Source organism: Sus scrofa, chromosome 2 (assembly GCF_000003025.6).
Source record: "Sus scrofa isolate TJ Tabasco breed Duroc chromosome 2, Sscrofa11.1, whole genome shotgun sequence".
Taxonomy (NCBI): domain Eukaryota; kingdom Metazoa; phylum Chordata; class Mammalia; order Artiodactyla; family Suidae; genus Sus; species Sus scrofa.
The window spans coordinates 47107264-47121779 of record NC_010444.4 but is presented as its reverse complement, the minus strand read 5'-3'; the positions used below and the strand labels follow the sequence as shown (position 1 = coordinate 47121779).

Genomic DNA, 14516 nt, shown 5'->3' with positions numbered 1-14516 from the left:
AGAGAAGGGGTTCCAAGACTGAGCCCTGGGATCCTCCAGGGTGGAGAGGTCAAGGTGGGGAGTGAGAACCAATGAAAGAAACAGGGAGTTCCCGTCGTGGCACAGTGATTAACGAATCCGACTAGAAACCATGAGGTTGAGGGCTTGATCCCTGGCCTTGCTCAGTGGGTTAACGATCCGGCGTTGCCATGAGCTGTGGTGTAGGTCACAGACGCGGCTCGGATCACGCGTTGCTGTGGCTCTGGTGTAGGCTGGTGGCTACAGCTCCGATTCGACCCCTAGCCTGGGAACCTCCATATGCCTCAGCAGCAGCCCAAGAAATGGCAAAAAGACAAAAAAAAAAAAAAAAAAAAAAGAAACAAAGAGAGGAGACAGCCATGGGGTTGGCAGGCGCAGGAGCCAGGCTGTGCCATCCCCGAAAGCTGAGCAAAGAGAGGGAAGTGATCAGCTGGGTCAGAGGCTGCTGTGTGCCAAGTCAGAGGAGAAGTGGGACGTTACCGCTGGGTTTAGCCACACGTTGGCATTGTGGTTTTGGCAACAGATCCTCTGGACACTTCAGACCCTCCTTTACAATTAAATGGGATGGTGTATGCATTCGTGTCCCTCATTCAAGACGTGTGCTCTGAAGGCTGGGGTGTCTGGGGGGCTGAGTGGTGGGGATCCAGCGACCGCATGAAGGATGAGCATCCCCATGCCTCTGGAGGAGCAGGCACCCTGCAGGGCTGTTCACTCCCACCGTCTCTCTAGACCCTCTTCTCCTCTCAACAGATGAGCCAACCTCCCCCAAGAAGCCCAAGAGCGTCCCGGAGCCCGAGCCTGGGAACGTGGCAGGTGGAGCTGCCTCTCCCCTGCCTTCTGAGTGGACTTCGGTGAGGATCGGCCCTGGGGAGGACGTGGTCGGGCAGGACGTGCTGGCTGTGCGTGTCTTAGTCACCAGCGATGACAGCAGGTATGCGCCCACTGTGGCAGGATGAGGACAGGACAGCCTGGGCAAGGGGACAGCCCTCGGGAGCTGGTCTTCTCTCCTCTCCCCTGCAGTGTGACCTCTCTGTGCCTCCATTTCCTCAGCTGTAGAATGGGACCATCCATAGGGAATTGTCAGGAGCAAAGAATTCCTACATCAAGGGTATAAAACAAAGCAGACAAGCAAATGCCTTGGTTCATCTGCCTGGCAAGTCCATGGGTAGTCCTCACTTCAGGCAAGGTTGGGGCTAGAGACTCAAACTGCTGTTCTCTCTTGCTGCCTCTCAGATTTACAGCCACCCCAGAAGGGCCAGGTGGGGGACTCTTGGTGGCTGAGGGCCTTGACCCACATCCATAAATTCATGTTCATATGACAAGATATCCAGGTAGACTTCTGATTGATACTGTTCATATTCCATGCCCACTCTGGGGCTAATCGGTGAATAGGACTGGGATGCTGTTGTGACTGGCAGGTTTGGGCAGGCTGATGGATAGACGGTCCACCAAAGCCCATAGATGGATGAGGGACAGCGCCCTAAAACAAAGAAGCCTGCTGGAGAGAGAGAGGGAGGGAGGGAGGAGAGAGAGAGGGAAGGAAAAATATATATAGTCCTGTAAATGTCACTAGCCAATGTGTTGTGTGTCACAAGCAGAGACAAGGGGGCCCAAGATGGGGGGGGGGCTCTTGTCTGGAGCAGTCTCCTCTGTGAATATTTTCTGAGGAGCCCCTATAGCATTCCATGGCCCACAAAGGAAGAGAGGTGGGCTCAGAGGCTGTTGGACCACCCTCGAGCATCCCCACCTCGGGACCGAGCTGTGCTGCCCCCACTGCCTAGGACACGCCCCTTCTTTCCCCAACAACTGAATTCCTGATGGTTATTGCAGACCTGGTTAAATACCACCTCCCACCCCAGTAGTCTCTTCTATTCCCCCATCTGCCATGTGGGGGCTGCAGCATTTAAATAACTGATGTTTGAGGCCCAGGTCCAAGGGACTGGCTCATTTTACCCCCAAGAGCTTAGGAGTCCTGCTCGGGGATGGGTGAAGGAGAGAGGACCAGCCTTCTCACAAGGACTTCATTGTACACGTGCTGGGCTGTTTTCACCTGCTCCGATCAGAACTTGCCTGCCTTCCTGTGCTAGGGCTGCTGGGAGGCACCACAGACTGGTGGCTTAAACAACACAGGTTGATTTTCTCACAGTTCTGGAAGCCCCAGACCCAGGTGTCGGCAGGGTTGGTTCCTTCTGATGACCATGAGGGAAGGATCTGTTCCAGGCCCCTCTCCTTGGATGTAGACGGCCCGTCTTCTTGTTCACATGGCATTTTTCTTCCATGAGTCGATGTGTCTAAATTTCCTTGTAAGGAAAATTGTAAGGTGACCAGTCAGATTGGATTAGAGCCCACCCTAATGACCTCATTTTAACTTGATTGCATCTTTAAAGACCCTGTCTCTGAAAGCAGTCACATTCCAAGGTACCAGGGGGTCACATGAATCTGGGGGACACAGTTCAGCCCATAACAAAGCCAGAGGCTGGTGCCAGGCACACAGGTGTTTCACTCAAGCCCCTTGCCCGGGAACCCCTTGGTCTGGGGGCAGGGATGGGTGGGGCACAATGTGGGGTGGGGTTATAGGCCTCCTTGCTCACCTGCTGTCTTCTTCCCTTCCAGCTCTGACACAGAGTTCAACCATAGTGGCAGGGAGGCCTCCAGGGCAGAACCCTCTGACAAAAGACCCCAACAGCTGGAACCCCAACCCCCACCCCTCCCAAAGCCCCTCACCCGGCACAGCTCCCTGAGGGAGACCCTGACCCAGACAATCTCTGCACAAGGGCCTGAGGAACCTGAAGCTGGGCAAGGTGAGCAGAGAGCCTGCCTGGGTGAGAAACAGGCTTGCTTGTTCCTGGGACATTGGAGCAGGGGTGGGGTACAATAGAGACCCTCTGGGAGGACCTTGTGGAGAACCAGGTGACAGTAGGCCTGGCCCTCAGGCTCAGAGGCAGTAGAGCTGAGACCTTGGGAGGCTGGGGTACAAGTGGAGGTCAGGGGAAGTTCCCATCGTGGTGCAGTGGAAACGAATCTGACTAGGAACCATGAGGTTGCAGGTCCAATCCCTGGCTTCACTCAGTGGGTTAAGGATCTGGCAATAGCATGAGCTGTGGTGCAGGTCACAGACACAGCTTGGATCTGATTGTTGCTATTGCTGTGGCTATGGCTGTGGCTGTGGCTGTGGCTGTGTCTGGCAGCTGTAGCTCCAATTGGACCCCTAGCCTGGGAACCTCCATATGCCACAGGTGTGACCCTAAAAAGCAAAAAAAAAGCAAAAAACAAAAAACAAGTGGGGGTGAGGGGACTAGATCCAGGCCCAGCCTACCCTCTCCTTGAGTATCTTTGGAATCTCAAGCGGGATAGTGGTGAAAGGGCCTGCCTGGCTGTTGTGTGTCACAAACAGAGATAAGGGGGGCCCAGGATCCTCCTGTCTGGATCGATCTCCTCTGCAAATATTTTCTGAGGGTCCCCTGTAGCATTCCATGGCCCACGGAGGAAGGGAGGTGGGCTCAGGGCCTGTTGGACCTCATGCAGCCCTGGGCTGCACAGTTTCCCTGGGTCCACCAGAGGGCAGCACAGAGCCACTGCCAGTGCTTGAGGCTTGTGGAATACACTGATTGCAGTGCACTAAGTATTTCTACTGGCCAGGGCCATCGCCATGCGTGGCCTCATTTCATACTTAGGACCACCCTGTGAGGTGAGTAGCATGAAGCCCATTTTGCAGGTGAGCAAATGGACTGAGTATTTTCCCAAGGACTCACAGCTTAGTAAACGACATGGCCTGAGGCTAGGAGATCCACACCCTAAGTAGTTGTCTTTAGTATTCCAGTTTGTTTTAGTAATGGTGGCCTTGAATTGAGTGTTTTGATTTAGTCAAGAGCAACTAGTAATCTCTGAGTGGAAAGAAAAGGCCAACAGAAACTTGCCACCATCAGGACTAATGGCCTTAGTGACCCTGGCAGAGCCAGAACACTACTTGTCCTGTGCTGCCCTCTGGTGGCCAAGAGCACAACTTCCACCTGAACCTAGAGATGTTCTTTCTCCCTAGTGATGGTTTCACAGGAAGGCCAGGGGTGGGGCCAGAATCCTGGAAACTCTGGATATACCCTCCCACACGAGGGAAAAAGGGACAAATTGTCATCAAAACACATTTGCTAAGTACCATGTGTGGTGCCGCCCAGAGAGGCATGTAGAAGCTTAGCACATGCAGGGGATAGAGTCTGGGTACATGCTATGCCTCTTTCAGAGATTCAGATGCCATGGGTCTAGGGTGCAGCCCAGCATCTACACCAATGGCAGTGCCCTCGGTGCAGGAGGGCCATATCCTGCACTTTGGGATCACAGAAGAGCCGCTTCTGAGAGGCTTGCCTGGATGAATTAGTTGTCATATGCACACCTGAACAACTCAATGAGGAAGTTCCCTTCATGGCTCAGTGGTTAATGAACCCGACTAAGATCCATGAGGTTGCAGGTTTGATCCCTGGCCTTGTTCAGTGGGTTAAGGATTTGGCTTTGCCATGAGTTGTGGCGTAGGTTGCAGACACGGCTTGGATCCTTTGTTGCTGTGGCTGTGGTGTAGGCCGGCAGCTGTAGCTCCAATTCGATTCTTACTCTGAGAACCTCCATATACTGCAAGTATGGCCCTAAAAAGCAAAAAAAAAAAAAAAAAAAAAAAAAAAAAAAACACCTCAATCTGGTGCATTGGGTTCTTGGACATAAACCAGTTACTGTAGGAGGGAACTCTGCCCCTGGATTATTCTGATTTAGAAAAAATGTTATTTATGCTTTTTTATTCTGGCAATAATAGGAGAACAAGACAGTCCAGTGTCCTATGGAGGATACTGACTCTTAGTTTGTGACATAAAATGTTGTCATCAGTACTCTAAGGCACAGTACTTATTCTCTTCACTCTACCACTCCCAGTAGGTCATACACAAAGATGTCCAGAAGCACTCCCTTAAACATAAACAAATAAAATAACTATAAATAAAATATAAACCAGGAGTTCCCTTGTGGCACAGTGGAAACAAATCCAACTGGTAACCATGAGGTTTTGGGTTCGATCCCTGGCTTTGCTCAGTGGGTTAAGGATCCTGTGTTGCTGTGGTGTAGGCTGGCAGCTACAGTTCCAATTCTGTCCCCCACCCCCACCCAAGCCTGGGAATCTCCATATGCCTGAGTGCAGCCCTAAAAAGAAAAAAAGAAAAAAAAAAAGTGTATATGCATATAAACTGAAAAGAAGAGCCCTGCTTTACTCTGCTCAGAATTACTGGATCAGGTCATTACTTCCCCCTCATTGTCCCTATTGTGGTAAAATGTGTGCACAGATGTCCCATGAACACCAGTGATAGAAAGGCTCTCGTGACTGTTAACCATTTCTAAGTCCCATTCCAAAAGTGAAGAGCCAAGGAGAAGCCACAAGAGCTTTCAACCCTCCCCCGTGTTTCTTGAGGGCTTTCTTCATTAGGTGATTAATAGGTTAATTCTGGTCCACAGGAAGCAGCTGGCCTTGGGGCCCTCTTGCTCCTTAAACATCTGGCCTGGGAAATCCCTGACCTGCACTTGGCAGAGGGAAGCGGCCCTGCAGTGTAGGCAGGCTGTTCATCCCATAACAAGGACACGGGGAAAGGGCACCCTGACCCGTCCCCAAGGCTCCCCCTCAAAGCCTTGGGCTTGGTTATGAAAGCAGCCCTAGGGGGTGGGGAATTCCCATCGTGGCTCAACAGAAACAATCTGACTAGTATATCCATGAGGATGCAGGTTCAATCCCTGGCTTCGCTCAGTGGGTTAAGGATCCGGTGTTGCCATGAGCTGTGGTGTAGGTCGCAGACGTGGCTCAGATCTGGCGTTGCTGTGGCTGTGGAGTAGGCCAGCAGCTACAGCTCCAATTCGACCCCTGGCCTGGGAACCTCCATCTCCTGTGAGTGTGGCCCTAAAAAGACCAAAAAAGGTGGGGTGGGGGCAAAGAGCTAAGGCACCAGAGCCGAAAGATCTCCTCTTAAGGAAAGGAAGCCCTCAGGTGGTGGTTGACAGCTGCGCTCCATAGCCTGGCTGGTAAGAACTGACACCCAGCTCTGAGCACTGGCAGGGAGTGGAAGCCAGGACTTTCCATAGGGAGAGGGAGGGCTGGCCAGCTGGGCCTGGATTCAGAGAGGCCCGTGTTTATTTGCTTTTTTTTTTTTTTGGCTTTTTTTGGCTTTTTGAGGGCCACACCCACGGCATGTGGAGGTTCCCAGGCTAGGGGTCTAATCGGAGCTGTTGCTGCTGGCCTACACCAGAGCCACAGCAACGCAGAATCCGAGCCTCGTCTGCATCCTACACCACAGCTCACGCCAACGCTGGATCCTTAACCTGCTGAGCAAGGCCAGGGATCGAACCCACAACCTCATGGTTCCTAGTCGGATTCGTTAACCACTGTACAACAATGGGAACTCCCAAGAGAGGCTCGTGTTTAAACCTTCCCCACCCCCACGCTCCCACGCCCACACTGGTCCCCTGGGCTTTCATCCCACTCGTGTGTGGGAGCCACTCAGCTGGGCCCCGCCCACAGCTCTCTGTCCAGCTGTGACGGAACCAAGGCAGAGACCCAGAGCCTGAGGCCAAATCTGAGCATGCAGCGTGGGAAGGTACATTTGCATCCCACTGCCCACTCTCAGGCCCCAAGTGGCCAAGTCCCTTTCCTTCTGCCTGTAATGTTCATTTTGCTCAGCTGATTCTCAAGGCCCAGCTGGGTGGGGGGCGGTCTTCGGAATACAGCCCATGGCATCTTACAAACGTGTTTCCATTGGGAAGAGGCCAAGAGGAGGGGTCATGGCAATGGATTGTCCAGGGATTGTTGATGGATTGTCAGTTAAAGGTGGTTCCCAAAGGCTTTGCGGAGCTCGGGGAAAAGGTGGAAAGAGAGTGGCAGGAGGTCCCGTTGTGGCTCAGTGGTTAACGAATCATGACTAGGAGCCATGTGGTTGTGGGTTCAATCCCTGGCCTCAATCAGTGGGTTAAGGATCCAGCATTGCCATAAGCTGTGGTGTAGGTCGCAGACACAGCTCGGATCTCATGTTGCTGTGGCTGTGGTATAGGCTGGCGGGTACAGCTCCAATTCGACCCCTAGCCTGGGAATCTCCATATGCCACCAGTGCGGCCCTGAAAAGACAAAAGACAGAAAAAAAAAAAAAAAAAGAAAGAAAGAAAGAAAGAAAGAGAGTGGCACATTCTGCAGCTTCCAGGCTTCAGTGGGAGCAGCTCTGGTTCATAGATGGGTCGTTGCCATGAGATGGCAGCTTTGAAGAATTGCTCTGCTAAAAGCAAACATGTTCCATCTGCATGTGTGTATATGGGCGCATACGTGTACATGTGTGCTCATGAGTGTGTCTGAACACATGCTTCTTTATGACAGGTAAATTAGAAGGATGGCTTATAGTTTGAGCTATTTTCTGAAAGAGGGCAGGACCTGTCCCATAGCAGGGCCTCCGTAAATAGCTGATGAATGAATGCATGAAAGGTTGGAGATGTGTGTTACAAGGACAGGTGTGGTCGGAGCAAAGAAAGGAGCTTGGTCATTTATGAGCTTTAGGGACCTTTAGTCTATTAGCTTTCTGTAAATGGGCCATGAAAAGTATTCTACCTCTGTAACTGATGTTTCCTCCCTCCCCATCTCCCCTCCCCCTTTTCTTCTTCCCACCACAGCTCTGCAGCGGGCCAATAGCTTCCAGTCTCCAACTCCCAGCAAATACCAGAGTGGGAGAAGAAAATTCCAGTCCAGTGAGTCATGCGCTCTCTGGGGGTTGGGGGGGGCGTGGTGGGGAGGCAGGAATTATGTGATGACTTCTCAGGGGCAGCTGTTCTCACTCTTCACATGCCCTTTCTGAACTGGCCTCCTGGATGTGAGGAGCAAGGAAAGAAATATAGGTTTGATTCTATTTCCACTGCTCACTAGAGGACTCATTTTTCCAAGGGATTTGCTCCCTTCTGTTACCCTTCTGTTACCCTTCAGCTCCCTTCAAACTCTGCAATTGCACTTGAAAAGGACCCTAGCAATCACTGGCCCCAAGCTTCTTGAACCACAGTTGAGGAAAATGAGGGTCTGTATGGGTTTTTTGCTTTTGTTTTGTTTTTGTTTTTGTCTTTTGTCCTTTTAGGGCCGCACCCGAAACATATGGAGGTTCCCAGGCTAGGGGTTGAATCAGAGCCATAGCTGCCGTCCTACGCCACAGCCAAGCAACACTGGATCCGAGCTGCGTCTGTGACCTACACCACAGCTCACGGCAATGCTGGATCCTTAACCCACTGAGCAAGGCCAGGGATCGAACCCCAACCTCATAGTTCCTAGTCGGATTCATTAACCACGGAGCCACGAAGGAACTCCTAAGGGTCTATATGGTTTGATTCAATACACTGGAGTTGGCCTGGGGGCATCAGCTTAATCTCAGGCAGTAGTGCAGTAGCGGGGAAAGCAATGAAGGAATACACACACACATACACACACACATACATGCAAATACACACTGTCCTGTTCCCTTTTCTGAGCAGGCTGTGGTCCCAAATCCTACATCCCCCAGGAAGGGCCCATGGGTGAAGACCAGGGCTGGGAGGGGACTAAAGCAGCAGGCTCCCACTAGGGGGCACAGTCGTGCAGCATCCTAAAGATTCTGCCCCATTTACACAGCAGGTGTTCCCTCTCCTGTCCTGAAAGAGTGGCAGGGCCTCTTCATCTGATTCCAAATCCATCCCTGCCTTCCACTTCCTCCTGCCCCCACAGTCCCTCTCGGACTTGCTGTAGGAGAGGTGGACCCAGGAAAGCCCTGGCGTAGACACAAATTTGTTTAAAAGAAACGTTGGGATAGGAATAACCTGCCACTTAACGTGATTCCTTCCTTCTGAGTCAAGGCTGATTCCTGGCCAGTGAGTCATCCACCCCCTCCCCGCCCGCCGCCCTGAAACCTCCAGACCTGCAGCCTCCTCTCACTCGGGCCAGGCAGGAAGAAGGGCACTTCTAGAACTGGACCAGAACTGCACCCCTGGGCAGGCCCTCCACCTGGGGACAGCCTAAAGTGACTCTTGAACCATCTTGTAGTCCCCAGCGATGAGGGCGAGAGGAAGGAAAGAATTCATGTTTGCTGGAGGCCTGGGCCAGGCCTTTTCCACATGCTCTCTCGTTTACTCTCCCACCTCAACCCCTCCCCAGTCACAGGAATTCTGCTTCTATGGGTGGGTCTGTTTGGAAGCAGAGATTCCACCTAACGCTTCCAGCCAACTTGAGCACCACTCGTGAGAGAGGCCCAGCCTCACCCTCGAGAAGTGCCTCGTCTGGGGGGAGAGCAGGGAGCCTGGTGGGGGGGGTTGCTGGAGGAGGAACAGGAGGGAGGGGACTGCTAACCAGCAGCAGGGTTTCTCAGCTCTGTCTTTAGTTATCCCGGGAGGGTCAGGTGTTGGTTCTCAAGTGTATGTAAAAGTTGGTTTGAACGCAGGCCTTGAGTTTGAATCATTTCTATTGGCTTAGTGCCTAGCATGGAGGAGGCACCCAGTCCTTGCTTGTAGAATGAATGAATGAATGAATGAATGAACGAACGAAGGAATGAAGGAACTCATTAAAGCACCAGGGACCACGCTAGCTGAACTGAGTCAAACGGAGGGGGGCCGCCAAGAGAACCTGGGTGCAGGCTGTCGCCCCTAGAGGGCGCTCCAAGACTTCGGGAGGAAATGCGCGTCCCCTAAACGCCACATTCTGGGAAGCTGCACCCTGGAATCCGAGTCTTTGTGAAAATCTCCAGAGCCATCTTTTAGGTCATCTTCATTTTGCCCAAAAGGAAGCCCAGTAGGCAAGGCGGAAGGAGCAGAACTTGGGGTACTATCCCTTTGCTGCCTGGTTCAGCCCAGCTCTGGCCCCAGCCCCAGGTAGGAGGACGGAGGGGGTTGCATGCCTGCCCTTAGCACTCTCACCAGCTGACCATGCTCACCAGAATGACCTCCAGGGGCAAGGGGAAAGGTCTCCATTGCCAGAGGGCCCAGAGAAGAGGCAGCGGACAGGGGTGGTGGGGCTCTGGTCTCCTCATCAACCCCCTTTGCACGAGGGGCCTGGAAGGGCCAGTGGCACCCACGACTGAGTCCCCTGCAGAGGATAGGGCCACCCTGGCTGGACCATGCTGAGGTTTCAAGGGAAACAAGGAAGAGCTGGCCAAAAGCACTTGAGTTGGTGAGTGAGAAAGAAGCCTCAGGACCCTGAATTAGACAAGTCCTGGTGGGGGTGTGTGCAGCCCCCCTGGAACAGGTCAGTGGTTCAGCAATGCCTTTATTGGACCCATGTGTGTGCATGGGAGAAAGGGAACCAGGTGGAGTTAATATTGAGCTAGCATGTGACATTGACCTTGTGCTTGGCACTGGGCTCCTCTTTTTATCCCACTTTATTTCCTCAGCCACCCCACAAAATAGCACCAGGCTCCCTATTTTTTCAGATGTGGAAGCAAGGGGCCTGTGACTTGCTCAGTGTCAGGCCACTGGGTGGGTGTGGAGGGGGTGGGGTTCGAGGCTCCCCTATACCATCCTCCGAGGGACCCCAAAGGCCTCGGTGGGTGGGATCTTCCCACCACCTCTCAGCTGGGCTCTGGCCTCATCTTCCCGTCCCAGACCCTCCCCACATCCCAGGCAGTGGCTCGAATGGCAGGCATTTTGTTTCCTGCAGCACCTCAACCCTGCCCCAAGTTCTATCCTGAAGACAGTGTGTGAGGATCACGTGTGGAGAGAGACCCACTCACTGGGTAGGGGTGGAGCTTAGGCAAAGAAGAGAGGGGGCAGCTCCTAGGTCATGACCTTGAGAACCCCAAGGCTTTCCTGTCGGCTTGGTTCCCAAGGTGTCTGGGCTCCGTGTGGGAAGGTTCCTGGATTGCTCCTGGGGGAACGGGGGTGGCGGGGGGCAGTCTGTGGAGCTGAGGGGCCTTTGGCACAAGGTCAGAAGTTTGATTCGGGAGGTGGCAGAGGGGAGAACGAGGGGGCGAGGAAGAGGAGGAGAAGGAATTTGGCAGGAATTCAGCAAACCGAGGACAGGAAGCAAGGCAATGACTGACTCACAACTCTTGCCTTTTTAGGCTCGAAGCATCTGATTGTGGGCTGAGACAGGGAGTTCGGGTGATAGGCAGGCCAGCCAGGCCAGTCGTCTGCCCCGTTTCAGCTCTTGGCAGTCAGGGGCCTTTGTCCCCAGCAGCCCCTTCCTGCCTCCCTCAGATCTGTTTCCCTGAGTTACCTGTCTCCCCCTCCCACCCCCCACAAGCATCCTGAAGCATCTCTCTTGGGCAGCTTTCTGACTGTGTGTGTGGCCAGTTTTTCAGAGCCCAGGATGGGTGCACGCTCTGACATGCATTTGTATGAGGAAAGCGGGCCTGCAGGCAACCCTCCCCCCACCCCCCACCCCAGTAGCTCCCCTGCCAACGGGTTGGAAGGAACTCTTCTGGGGGTGAGGTTTGAGTTTGGCTTCACTGCATCCCAGAAGAAGAGCATGTCAGCCAAAGCTTTGGAGAAACAGGCCAGGGGCTAATGTTAAGAAGCCAGCTGGGGCATTCCTGTTGTGGCACAGAGGAAACGAATCCAACTAGGAACCATGATGTTGCGGGTTTGATCCCTGGCCTCACTCAGTGGGTTAAGGATCCAGCGCTGCCGTGAGCTGTGGTATAGGTAGCAGACCCGGCTCAGATCTGGTGTTGCTGTGGCTGTGGCATAGGCCGGCGGCAACAGCTCCAGCAAGACCCCTAGCCTGGGAGCCTCCATGTGCCATGGGTTCAGCCCTGAAAAGGCAAAAGACAAACAAACAAACAAAAGAAGCCAGCTGAAGTCTGCAGGCTGGGCCCCTCAGAGGGAACCAGAAAGGGGTCAGCTGAACAGACAGAAGTGGGGAGTCCAACAGGAGGGGGTAGTTAGAGGCAGTGGCCCTTGAAGCAGGGGGAGGGTCCCTGGGGAACAGCCTTTATGTGCCAGAAGGGCTCACAGGTGAGCTGGCTGGGCTGAAGGGTCAGACACCGAGTGGGCACATCTGAAAGTGAACATGGCATTTTCTGAGTCCCTCTGAGAACCAGTTGTTGAAATGGTCCAATAGGGAAACAAGATGCTCAAGAGTTTAGGTTTAAGGTCACCTGGTTACTGTTTGCACGTGTGTGTGTGTGTGTGTGTGTGTGTGTGTATCTGGGTGTGCACACGCGTGCTCGTGCACTCACGAGAGAGAGGGAATGAGACTGATCTTATAGGCAATCTTATACTGATCAGAATTCTGCAGTAACTCTAATGGATTTCAGCTCCCACGGTTCAGAACGAGGCTCATCCTCAGCCCTGGTCACCCTCCTTTCTCATGTCAATCTCAGCACACACACGGCACCTCGTTTGCTTCCTAACCAGCAGGACCTTGGCACGGACCCCACTCCATATGCTTCGAATGACTTGATGCCCATAAGAACCTCCCTCCCTTGTGTTCGTGTGCAATCTCCAACTACCCAGCTTGCCCGAGAGCCCCCTGGCTCACATGTGAGAAGGAAGAGCCCATGTCCTTAGCAGTGGCCTCCTGTCCTATCCGTGCCCACAGCCAGGGGTCCAGCATCCATGGGAAGAGGCCTCAGATGGTGTCTTGACTAAGTGATGTCACACAGCCCCAGCACCCACCGCAGTGGCTTTAGGGCAAACGTTAGAGGTAGATTCCATTCCGAGAAACACCCTGTTCCGTCTCTTGGGAACATTCTCACCTACATGGGAGATACAGTGGTTCTTGGTGTTTTTGTTCTGGGATCTTCTTCCCCCACAGGATCCTGCCACTCCTATACCTGTTCTTCTAAGTCCCAAGCAGTGGGCCCCAGGGCCTCTGATTCCCACCTCCAGCATCTTCCTGCCTCTGACCCTGTTTATAGAGAGGCTTCACTGCAAACCTCCTCTTCTCATGGTTAAGATAAGGAAACCACAAGTCTGTAATGGAAAGCATGGTCTTTCCTCCGTAGGCTTGACACCAGCGAACAATGAAAGAATTATGTCGCCTCCAAAGGAAGCGTCTTCTCTTTCTCCTTCCTCATCTTCTCCTTCACCTTCCCTGCCATCTTCTTCTTCAGCCGATGTCTCAAGGAATGCTCTGGATGGCTCCTCCCCACCCCAGGTAAGTGCCCTCAGAGCCCTGCTCAGGTGTGAGGAAGGTGAGCTGCCTGTCCTTCCCATGTCCACACTGAGCTCTGGATTCCTGGCATCCTTAGGTCACCCCAAGTGCAAAGCCAGGGCCAGAGATGCTCTGCCGAGAGTCCACCCCAGGCCTTCTTCCCCTGTCCCTTTCATGACAGTGTGCCCTCCTCCTCTTCAGCCACCCGAGGGCACAGCCACTCCCTCACTCAGTAGATTTTATGGGGCATGGAATCTGGGCTGGACTGCAGGATGCGGAGTTGCTAGGACTGATGCTCTGCCCTGAGGACCTCCCAGAGGGTGTTGAGGCCCTGGCAGCTGGAGGATGACCAGCAGAGAACTGAGGGTGTCTTGGGTAGCAGCTGAGAACCTTAGAAGCAACCTCTCCCCTTGAACAGAGAATGGCATCCTGAGAGAGGTAGGATTAGGCTCTTCCCTTCAGTATGAGTTATCAGCCACTGTGGCCTGCCAGGCCCTGTTCCAGGCTCTGGGAAGTAGAAAACCCAAGACAGAAAAGCACATGCCCATGTGAAACCCATGTCCCATGACCAGAGGTCTTGGAAGGGCACAGCCGCTCCCTCTAGAATCTGCCAGGCTCTTCCATTGCCAAGGCCCAAACTCCTGCATGCTAGAAATGGCTGCTTTCTCAATGGGAGAGGCATGAGTCAGGTTTCAAAGGGTCACTGGAAGATCCTAAAGGCTCTTCTGCCACCACAGCTTCAAGCCTGAAGGGTATTTGTCTCTCCTTACCTTAATGGTCTTCAAGGAAGAAGCCTTGGTTTCTTGGTTGTTGGAAGAGATGTGCCCATTAATAAGAACCATGGCTGAGCCAGCCATAGGGGACCTGTCCTTCTCTATGTGCCTGGCCACCCCCAGTGGCCAGGCCAGCCTTGCTTTCACTGGCTCAGGAGCTTGTCAATGACTTTGCCGTCCCTCTGGCTTCCTACCAACCTAATAATCTAAGACCGAGGAAAGCCTTTGATCGGTGCTCAAATTCCAGCAGATCCCAAGGCAGCCACTTAGAGTGAAGAGTGACCCTCTAAAATTATCCTTGACAGGATTCTTTTTGACTTTGGGTATCTGAGATCTGGAAACAGGAAGGGAGAGGACAGAGATGTGCCTTCTTTGGATAAATTAATGCTAGGGATTTCTTTTTCTTTTTCTTTTTCTTTTTTGTCTTTTGTCTTTTTAGGGCCACATCCATGGCATATGAAAGTTCCCAGTTCTAGGAGTTGAATTGGAGCTATCCTGCTGGCCTCTGCCACCACAGCAATGCCAGATCTGTGCCGTTTCTGCAACCTACACCACAGCTCACAGCAATGCCGCGTCCTTAACCCAATGAGCAAGGCCAGGGATCAAACTTGCAACCTCAT

The 14516-nt window shown here is 53.1% G+C and overlaps 1 protein-coding gene across 1 annotated transcript in view; it reads left to right on the top strand.

Moving 5' to 3' along the window:
- The window catches only part of MICAL2 (microtubule associated monooxygenase, calponin and LIM domain containing 2), a 259613-nt gene that overhangs the window by 180308 nt on the left and 64789 nt on the right, over window positions 1-14516 (top strand). Inside the window, 4 exon segments of the mRNA XM_021083313.1 lie at window positions 769-949; window positions 2632-2819; window positions 7693-7767; window positions 12975-13126. Coding sequence (XP_020938972.1) covers window positions 769-949; window positions 2632-2819; window positions 7693-7767; window positions 12975-13126 — 596 coding nt within the window.